The 10,561-nt window shown below is 43.3% G+C and overlaps 2 protein-coding genes across 3 annotated transcripts; both read left to right on the top strand.

Moving 5' to 3' along the window:
• Window positions 1-691: 691 nt before the first annotated feature.
• CUNH9orf78 (chromosome unknown C9orf78 homolog) lies at window positions 692-4,791 on the top strand. The gene is made up of 9 exons (XM_039345152.1): window positions 692-864; window positions 1,025-1,084; window positions 1,516-1,567; window positions 1,844-1,914; window positions 2,075-2,152; window positions 2,277-2,474; window positions 3,219-3,355; window positions 3,912-4,010; window positions 4,548-4,791. The coding sequence occupies exons 1-9, from the start codon at window positions 782-784 to the stop codon at window positions 4,637-4,639; spliced, it is 870 nt and encodes a 289-aa protein (XP_039201086.1). The 5' UTR covers window positions 692-781; the 3' UTR covers window positions 4,640-4,791.
• A 164-nt stretch (window positions 4,792-4,955) lies between these two features.
• LOC120308708 (torsin-1A-like) lies at window positions 4,956-10,334 on the top strand. Of its 2 annotated transcripts, none has more exons than XM_039345151.1 (5): window positions 4,956-5,914; window positions 6,543-6,808; window positions 6,936-7,111; window positions 7,820-7,947; window positions 9,111-10,334. In XM_039345151.1, the coding sequence occupies exons 1-5, from the start codon at window positions 5,743-5,745 to the stop codon at window positions 9,359-9,361; spliced, it is 993 nt and encodes a 330-aa protein (XP_039201085.1). In that variant the 5' UTR covers window positions 4,956-5,742; the 3' UTR covers window positions 9,362-10,334. The 2 variants fall into 2 exon arrangements, with proteins under 2 accessions (XP_039201085.1, XP_039201084.1); XM_039345150.1 differs by having other exon boundaries at window positions 4,956-5,924.
• Window positions 10,335-10,561: the final 227 nt, after the last annotated feature.

Genomic DNA, 10,561 nt, shown 5'->3' with positions numbered 1-10,561 from the left:
TCCGTTTCTTCTCTAAGCGGTGAGCAAGATGACCTCTGGAGACCCACCCCAAATCTCCTATAGACAGCAGGCAAGATGCCCTCAGGATGCCCCACGGACTCCAGTTGCTTCCTGGACAATGGGCAGGATGCGCGCTGGGGGACCAAAGACTCTGCTTCCTCTCTAGATTTTGGGCAAGATGACCTCTGGGAGCCCCAATTTTCCTATTCCACTATAGACAGTAGGCAAGACGCCCTTTGGGTCGTATCTCTGAAAAACGGTCATAAATCGATTTTTTCCCGTTCTGTTGTAACTTTGAATGGTCACTAAATGAACTTTTGTACTTCGAAGACTACCTGTGTTGCTAAGAAAGAGGACACTCAAGATTGCTTCCCAGACAGAGCATCTTCCGTCCCCACCTGCTTTTATATATGATGGAACTGCATTTAATACAGGCAATAGCAAGCAGGATATTTATTCCCCCGTGTGAATGCAGTGACGCACAGCGCTATCGTGGCCTTGCTGCAGATTGGGGCTGCTTCCCACAGTCGAGAAAAATAAATTAAAAATACAGATTAAAAAAAAAGGAGACTCTCATCTCTCCCTTGTATCATTATCTATACTTTTCCTACATCTAATGGTATCTGCCCTGACCTTTTAAGGGCAAGTAGAGTCGCAGCGGGCGGCTTCGTCGCGCGGTGTCGACGTCACGCGACGCGCGCCCCCAGCTTGCAAAACAGGAAGAGCTCTGTAGCAGCCCCTTTTAGCAAAATTGATTTGAGGAGGTGGGAGATCTCCAGTCATGCCGGCCGGGAAGACTTTCCGCAGGAGGAAGGCCGAGTCCGAGGAGGAAGAGGAGGATGAGCTGGTGGCCGAGGAGGTTCGGTGGGTGCCAGTGGGGGGCTTGAAATATTGGGATGGGGGGCGAGGTTGGAAAAGAGGCCTTTTGTTTCTGTTGTTTATTTTTTATGAAACTTATCAGTCAAGTGTTCAAGTGGTGCTCCAGATTATTAATTATTATTTCCGTTCTATGGTTCTGCTCCAGTTTAAAACTAGAAGAAGCGAAAGAAGTACAGAGTTTAAGAAGGAGACAAAATGGAGTAAGGTAATAACTAATTTTTTCCCACGGAGTTGTAATGTCAAGATAATCTTTGTAGCAAGCACAGACTGAGATCCTGAATTTTTGTCGCAAACCATTTATATCCTGAGAAACTGAGATTCTGAAAAAGATCACCCTTGTGAACATTAAGGTATGTTCTCATATCTGCCATTTGGCTAAGAATTGTTAGATTCCACTACAAGTTCACCAGCATGTTGCACGGAGCCAACCAATTGTGGTTTATATATCAGGGCTTCCTGGAATATGTGATGAGTTCAAGGACAAGAAAGGACATATCAAAGGAAAGGAATATCAAACTCTCCTAAGTATGATTACCCAAACTGACCCTGGATTGTATTGTTAGCAGTTTTGAAATAAAAATGGAAGGTTCTCTTAAATCATCCTAATTCTTCATTCTTGTCTCTTTTCCCCCCAAGTGCTGCAGCCTTGCTTGTCGGAGAAAAGCTACAAGAGGAGACAACTTTGGTGGTAAGATCAGAGTGGGGAGCCTTGAGATGAGAGGCCTGTAAACACTCCTCCCTCCCCCAAAGGTGTTAAGTGATGTGCAAATGCCACCCACTTCAGTGTATTGTTAATAGTAGTTTAACAATTCTTGATTTAGAGCAATAGGTGATTTTGATGACTGAGGAAGCCCAGTTGGGTAAATCAGCATTTGTGGCACTTAGATTCCACCATTTTCTTCTCCAACATCTGCAAAAGAGGCCCTGAGCACCTTCTCTCTGTTTATTCTCTCCACATGACCAGGATGATCCCTTTAAGATCAAGTCGGGCGGAATGGTGGACATGAAGAAGTTGAAAGAGCGGGGAAAGGAGAGGTGGGTCCCTTCTGGCCCCAGTTGTGAGATTGAAAGCCAAGGAGTAACATGTGCCTTCTTAAAGCAGAGCCTCTTAGATATTTTGAATTGAGGGTTGGCTGAGAATTCCGGCTCTTTTGTCTTCAGGCTGCTTAGAGTCCTCTTTGTCGCCCTTTTATAGGATCAGCGAAGAGGAAGACCTCAATCTTGGCACCTCGTTTTCAGCCGAGACCAACAGGAGGGATGAAGATGCAGACATGTAACTGGCTTGCCATTATTTGCTTGCTTGATGACAGAATTTGATAAATAAATCAGACCTGATGAAACACTGGGTCTTTTTCTGCCATCAGTTTTCTGTTTCTGAGTTGGGGTCTCTCATTCAGGATGAAATACATCGAAACAGAGCTCAAGAAGAGGAAGGGGATTATGGAAAGCGAGGTGCAGAAAATAAAGCAGAAGAACGCAGAGGACTGTCTGTATGAGCTCCCGGAGAGCATCCGGGTCTCTTCGGCGAAGAAGACGGAAGAGATGCTGTCCAATCAGATGCTGAGTGGGATTCCTGAGGTGGACCTTGGAATTGAGTAAGCTGACAGTTTCAAATCCAATAAAGGAGAATATTTGTAGCTCCGGGTTGAAATGAGGGGACTTTGGTACTCTCTGAGCTTGGTTTTCTTACATTTCATTACCCAAACTAGGTAGCATCATCAGTCTTAGTTACCTAGTTTGGCTCATGAAACGTCTGCAAGAAAGAATTCCAGCTCAGAGAGCACCAAGGATCCCTCATTTCAAGGGCCACAAATATTCTCCTTTCAAAGATTACAATGTCAACAGTAAAAACTATAACTCAAAGATTTTTAAAAAGCGACATTTCTTTACATCAGGACAAGTATAAACAATTTCAGTAACTTACCACCTTCTCTTAATATACAACCAGTGATCTCTTTTTCCCATGTCCAATCTCTTATCTATAAACAAATCCATACAAAGCATTCCAGTCCTGATGTCAGGAAAAGTCCATTAAGGATTTCCAGAGAAAATAACATATTTTAACCTTGATCAAATAAGCCAACTTTGTTTCTTTCCTTTTACTTCCAATAATCTTGATCTTTAGTTCTAAACACACCAGAGAGTGCTGTTTTGCAGTCATGAGAAGCACTCTCTAGACAAGTACTCTCCTTGTCCAGAGAGGAATTATCGGAGAGCAAGTCAACTCGCCTGTTCTTCATTCCACCATTGCCATTAGCTGTTCCCTTTAGTCCAACATTTCTTCCCCAGAAGTGTGAAAATATCTCAGCCTGATTTTGCTTCTTTTGGTTTCTCCTTAGGGCCAAGATAAAAAACATCATCTCAACCGAAGATGCAAAGGCAAGATTGCTGGCTGAACAGCAGAATAAGAAGAAAGACAGCGAAACTTCCTTCGTCCCCACCAATATGGCGGTGAATTACGTCCAACACAACCGATGTGAGTACTAGAGGATTTAAGGTCACTGTTCTGGATAAAAGTTGATTGACATATAATCAAATGGAGACTAGCAGGATTGGTTGGTGTTGAACAAGGTTGAGGTTAGAATTAGTTGAGTTTGTTGAACGAAACCTGATGGCTAAACACAGGCCTGATGAAAAACCATAAAATAATGATGATAATAGAATAATATAAATCGTTATACACCACAGTGGTAAATTTGCATATCACACAAGGATAAAACAAGGAAAACACACCAAGCGCATGACACACTTTAAGCTAGGAACCAAATTTACTTTCTGGTGTGAAAAAACCATACAGGTAATCCTCGACTTACAATTCATTTAGTGACCGTTGAAAGTTACAATGGCATTGAACACAGTGATTTTCATACTTAAACGGTGAACTGCAGAGATTCACTTAACAAATGTCTCGCTTAGTAACAGAAATTTTGGGCTTAATTGTGGTTCATAAGTCAAGGACCGTCTGTAGTTTGAAACCCAAAAATTTAATACAGTTGATTCTAAACTAGCACGATTGTTACATCTCTTTGCAGTTTATCACGAAGAGCTGAATGCTCCGGTACGAAGAAATAAAGAGGAACCGAAGGCTCGACCCCTGAGGGTGGGAGACACCGAAAAAACTGAAATGGAAAGTAAGTCATGTACACTGCGGTGTTATCTTGCTACTTTGGTCTAGTTCTCACAAGCTGGTAGCTAAATTGTTTTAGCCATTGTGGGAACCTAGCAGGGAGCATTGGAAATAACAGTCACATAATCATGACTGACCTTTGAAGATCTTTGAAGGTTTTTGAAATTTCAATCCGATGGGAGCAATGTATCCTGGATTTTGGACAAATTCTTTTAAGTTAGCCCATCTGAGATATGTTGATTAAAAAATTTGGGCCGTTTCGACCAATCGAAGGTTACAAACAGGAAGTTTTCATACTGTATAGATAATGATTTGAAACATATGGTTCACAGCTTTGCCATCATAAATAAATAGAAAAGGGCTCGCTTTGCCAGGCACCAATGGTGAGTAGGAGCTCAGAAGATTGCACAGGTTTCATCTCTTTCAAATTCCTATTTATGTGTCTATGACATTTACTTACCGCCCGTCTCATATCCAACAACTCTTAATTTGAGAGTCTTGGTTCCTTAGTTTGAGGTGTGTCTCTTTCTAAATTTTATAGAGTCTCCGCCAAACCGCAAGCGCCCACCGAACGAGAAAGCCACCGACGATTATCACTATGAAAAGTTTAAGAAGATGAATCGGAGATACTGAAGCGAGCTTGTTTGGTTCTCAGAGATTGGGCTCTATTTCTAATGTTTCTCCCTTCTTTTCAATGTTCATTTTGCTTCAATTTTTCTCCACGAAACTCCTCTGCGTCGAAATGTATTGCATGTGCAAGCAATAAAGGTTTCTCTTTAAGTGGAGGATGGCCTGAAGGATTTGTCTGTCTGTGTTTTCTGCATGCAATGGCATAGGATGGAAATTTTTGTCATCCCACCAAAGATCTCAGATAAGTTACTTGGTCCTCTCCAGTAGAACATAGAATAATAGGGCTGGCAGGGACCTTGGAGGTCTTCTAGTCCAACCTCCAGCTGGAGCAGCAGACCGGACATCATTCCAGACAAATGGCTGTCCAATCTCTTCTTAAAAACCTCCAGCAATGGAACACCCACAATTTGGTCCTCCAAGTCTTCCAACTAAGAGTCAACACTGAACTGACATCATGTAACCAGCCAAATGATGGCTTTGAACTTTTCTATTGTTCTTTGTTGTTGTCCATGGGGTCGCAGTGGGTCGGACACGACTTCGCAATTAACAACAACAACAATTGTTCTTTTTACATTTAATTATTTGCAAGCCGCTCAGGGTCTTGTAGAGTATATAGAAGATGGACAGCTATTTAAATCAGAATAACTACGTATCTGGGGATCAGACTCGGAGCAACAGCAAAGCAACTCATCCTTTTTGCAAAGATATGTCCTAGCAGAGAAAAAATACCCCACCCCACCCCATGCAATAAAAAGGCTCTGAACAATTGCTTGCAATTCACACGAGGCTGAAACGCGTGTCATCACTTGGCGGTTGGGGGTGAAGTCAAAACAGAATGCTGACCCGGGTCTATTGATAGCGTGAAGATCCAGAAGGCGGAAATCCGACTAGCGGCAAATCGAGGAAGGCGGGGAAGCAAGGCCACGCCCACTCTCTCTCCGGCAACCATTGGCCTTCCCGCCCGTGCCAACCTGCCCGGTGCAAAGATGGCGCCCACAGGGCCGGAAGCTGCTTGGTCGGAAACGGAAGCGCGGCGCTAAGGTGAATTAGGCGGCGGCCCAAGAGCGGCTGCTGGCGATGAAGCAGCTCCGAGCGCCCGGGGCGCTATGGGGCCTGGCCCTGATCCTGTGGCAGGTGGGCCCGGGGGCGCGGGCGATGGACCCAGTCACCGTGGGCATAGCCTTGGCCGGCACCGCCTCGGCCCTCACCGGCCTCATCTCCCTCCCGAGGCTGTATTGCTACTTTGCCGAATGCTGCGTGGAAAGGCCGGTGGCGCAGGTCAGGCAAGGTGGGTGGCGTCACCGTTCTTGCAAGGGGCGGGGCGGCAGGGGACGTGAGGAAGGGCGTGCTATGACGTCAGGGAAATGGGCGTGGCAGCGGGGGCTATTGACCAGGTCGTCCTCAAGTTACTATCATAACTGAGACCAACATTTCTGTTGCTAAGCGAGACAGTTGTTAAATTAGTTTGTCCCACTTTAAGACCTTTCTTGCCACAGTTAAGATGTTAAATGAATGTCTTCCCCATTGACTTTGCTTGTCAGGTCGCAAAAGGGGAACACATGATCCTGGCATCCTGTGTCCGTCATAAATGTGAGTCAGTATGCCGACCGTCTTAATTTTGATCACGTAACCAGGGGGATGCTGCAACTGTCATAAGTGTGAAAAATGATCATAATTCACTTTTTTCAATGCCGTTGACACTTTGCAGGGTCACTAAAGGAATGGTTGTAAGTCAAGGACTTTGGTTTTAATTTTTTTAATGAGTCTTTTTGATCTCCACTCAGGAAGTAGATAAAATAGTCCTCTATTTCTACAGAAGACCTTCCGATTTCCAAGTTCGAACGTTCTCGATGACCAGATAATAATTCTTTTAATTTCTTGCTTCTCCCAACATTCCCTGCTGCAGATCTGAAGGACAATTTGGAGAAAAAAGTCTTTGGACAACATCTTGTGTCTGAGGTGATAGTGAAAGCCGTGACCGGGTTTTTGACAAACCCAAATCCGAAAAAACCCTTGGCCCTCTCTTTGCACGGATGGACGGGGACGGGCAAGAATTTCGTCAGTAAGATTGTGGCGGAAAGCCTTTACGATGAAGGCCTCAAGAGCAAATACGTGCACCAGTTTGTGTCTACTTTGCACTTCCCACATCAGCAGAACATCAGTCAGTATAAGGTAAGCAGGCCCGGATTATGCTTGGGAACTGCTGGAAAGCCCAATGTTTTCCTTGGTGTTAATGTCTGCTCATCTGGGTGTTGATTGCTGGGAAGTGTGTTCAGCTTCTTTGCTTTTAATCTTTCAGGACCAATTGCAAACGTGGATTCGTGGCAACGTGAGTTCCTGTGCAAGGTCGATCTTTATATTTGATGAGATGGACAAAATGCACGCTGGACTCATAGACTCCATTAAGCCTTTCCTGGAATATTATGAAGAAATAGATGGCATATCATATCGAAAAGCGATTTTCATCTTCCTCAGGTTAGGCATCGTTGCTGTGCTGGGCTACCCCCCCAAAAAAGCATATTTTAAAACAAATTTGCTGGAGAGAAAGTACATTTAGGTTATACTTAAGAGATTGGCCGTAAGTCAAGGACTAGCTGTACAGGTACTCCTCAATTTAACGTTCGTTTAATGACCGTTCAAAGTTACAACAGCACTAAAAAAAGTGACCTATGACCCTTTTTCACACGGCTGTTGCAGCATCCCCGTGGTCACGTAATCAAAATTCAGACGCAACCGACTCGTATTTATGACGGTTGCAGCGTCCCGGGGCCATATGATCCCCTTTTGCGACTTTCTGACAAGCAAGGTCAATGGGGAAGCCAGATTCACTTAATAACCGTATCACTAACTTTAATAACTGCAGTGATACACTTAGCAACTGTGGCAAGAAAGGTCATAAAATAAAGTAAACTCACTTAATTGTCTCAGCAACAGAAATTTTGGGCTCAATTGTGGTTGTAAGTTGAGGACTACCTGTACTTTATGGATTCAAACACAATACTGCCGCATTTTTGTTGCCCTTTGAAAGGGTATGTCCAAACCCCCCCCCCCATCTCTCTGGATTTCTATTCCCTCAAGCCAAAACTGCTTAGCTGTGATGGCTGGCACTCTTCAGCCGTGCTTTGCAGGAGCATAGAAGCTGCTTTCAGCTACCAGTGTATGAAAATTCTCTTTTTTCTCCAGCAATGCAGGAGCTGAAAAAATAACCGAAGTGGCAATCGACCACTGGAAGAATGGAAAGAAGAGGGAAGAGCTGCCTCTCCATGTTTTGCAACAGACATTGTCGAATTCTGTGTTTAATAACAAAAATAGTGAGTATCACATTCATTTTTTTGCATCCCACCTTTATCATTTTTACAAATAACTCAACATATGCAAGACAGTTTCCTTCTCCTTTTTCTCACAGAAACAACCCTGTGAGGTAGATTGCATTGAGTCAGTGGCTCAAAGTCACCCAGCTGACTTTCATGCCTAAGGCTGGACTAGAACTCACTGTCGCCTGGTGCCTTAACCACTACACCAAAGTGACTCTCATGGCTGTGAATTTTAGTCCTGACTTAGTCTAGAAGCTAGATGGATGACCTTGGGCCAGCCCCTCTCTCTCAGCCCTAGAAAGAAGGCAGTGGTAAACAACTTCCCCAAAACCTTGCCCGGAAACCTGCAGGGACTAATTCATGCAACTGCCAGGAGTCTACAGTTTTTACTAGTTCTCAACTTACGACTCTGTTTGGGACCAGAACATCTGTTATTTATTCAGGCGGTTGTAAAGTGAGTCATCTCCAATTTTACAACCTTTTTTGCTGCAGTTGTTAATCAAATTACCATAGTTAAATGAACCATTTGGTTATTAAGTGACTCCAGCTTCCCCCATTGACTTTGCTTGTCAGAAGCTGGCTGGGAAGGTCACAAATGACAATCACACAACCCTAGGATGCGGCAACTGTCGTAAATACATGCTAGTTGCCAACCGCCCTAATTTTGACTATGTGACCATAGGACATCACAATGGACATAAGTGCAAATTCTGGTTATAAATCACTTTTTTAGCGCCATTGTAATGTTGAATGGTCATTAAATGAATGGTCGTAAATCAAGGAATAACAGTCGGAAGGGACCTTGGAGGTCTTCTAGTCCAACCCCCTGCACAAGCAGGAGACCCTACCATTCTGGGCAAATGGCTGTCCAATCTCTTCTTGAAAGCCTCCAGTGATGGAGCACCCATAACTTCTGGTGGCAAGCTGTTCCACTGATTGTTCTAATGGTCAGGAAGTTTCTCCTTAGTTCCAGGTTGCTTCTCTCCTTGATTAGTTTCCATCCGTTGCTTCTTGTCCTGCCTTCTGGTGCTTTGGAGAATAGGCTGACCCCCTCCTCTTCTTTGTGGCAGCCCCTCAAATACTGGACTACCTGTAGTTGCTTTTGTTTTAATTGCATTACAAACTAATCCAACTGAAGACAATGTGGTTTTCTTTTGCAGGTGGATTTTGGCACAGCAACCTGATCGACCGAAATGTCATTGATTACTTTATTCCCTTCCTGCCTCTCGAAATCAGCCATGTGAAAATGTGCATCAGGGCTGAATTGGAATTGCGGGGCCACCCCATCAATGAAGCCGTGGTCTCACGGGTGGCCGATGAGATGACCTATTTCCCCAAAGAGGAGCGGATCTATTCTGACAAAGGGTGCAAGACAGTTTACACAAAATTAGATTTCTATTACGACGTCTAAAATTGTTTTCTGCTTGCAACTTCAGAGAAGGGGGAGAAAAACGAACCTATTCAGAGGACCCAAAGGAAAAACCAAATCACTTTCTTTCTCCCCCTCCCCCCCCCCCCCCGAGATTTTAACCTATGTAAATAGGATGACTAATTGAGATTGGGGAAGAGCTGGGATCTCTAAAATTGTGGCCTGTTTGTTAAGAAAACAGTTTTGAGGTCCATCCGTTGCAAAATTGTTTTAATCATGACTGCATTTTGGTCCATGACACAAGCTCTTTAGGGACCACGTCCATCTGCCTGGAAGTAAAAACGGTTCTAATTAGATAACAGTTGATTATGAAAAGTTGTGGGGTTGTTTTTTGGGGGGGAAACATTTGTGACTCCTAAGAAATGAAGGAATGTTTTTGCATCTGTGCATTTTTTAAAAAATAATTTTGTACAAATTAGCAGCTTGAATCTTTCTGTTTTCTTTGGGTATCCTTCGAGCTGCTTTTAAGGAGTCTTTATTGTGTATCCAGACCAGTGTTGGTGCTAAAAAAATAATAATAATCAGAAAAGTGATCTATGGCTGCCAAAATTGTCAAGCAACAAAATATTTGACTGTATTTCAGGGAGATTATTTTTTTTTTTATTTTTTTGTAATTTTGGAATAAAACGCAACTGGCCATCTTAACTCCTGCCTGGGCTGAACAAGACATATTCCAAGTATTTTGAGAATCATCTGCAATTCCTTGAAGCAAGAACTTATCAGAACCAATTCAGAAAGCGTTGCCTTTGTGCCAAACCCAGAATTTGTGAGAATATTTTGATATTGTGGTCTCTCTGCAATCACTTGCAAAATATTCCTTTCCTCTACCCAGCCAAATAAAATGGCTTAGTGAAGCAGCTTTCCTTAACAAGAAGGTATTTGTCTCTTAACAGTGGTTTGTTGAACAGTGCTGGAATATTTTTCTTAATAAAGGAAAACAAAGCTGGTAGGTTAATTCTGCAGATCATTGTCCTACCCTGTCTGGAGGGCGCAACGTGGAAAATGTTGAGAGGGGTTTCATTAAAAGTTATTAAAATATTTATAATGTTGATAGAAATGTATCAGATCTCTTTTGAAAACATTTAACTGAGGGTAGGGGAGGAAAGAGTTCCAATAATAGAAAAAGGAAGAAACAGTTTCAAATTTAAGTCAATTTTTTCACTGGGAAGACACCATGTATCA

Source organism: Crotalus tigris, unplaced genomic scaffold (assembly GCF_016545835.1).
Source record: "Crotalus tigris isolate CLP2741 ecotype Arizona unplaced genomic scaffold, ASM1654583v1 scf7180000017940.1788314, whole genome shotgun sequence".
NCBI lineage: Eukaryota > Metazoa > Chordata > Lepidosauria > Squamata > Viperidae > Crotalus > Crotalus tigris.
The sequence above is the reverse complement of the archived record's forward strand: the minus strand, read 5'-3'. Positions and strand labels throughout refer to the sequence as shown.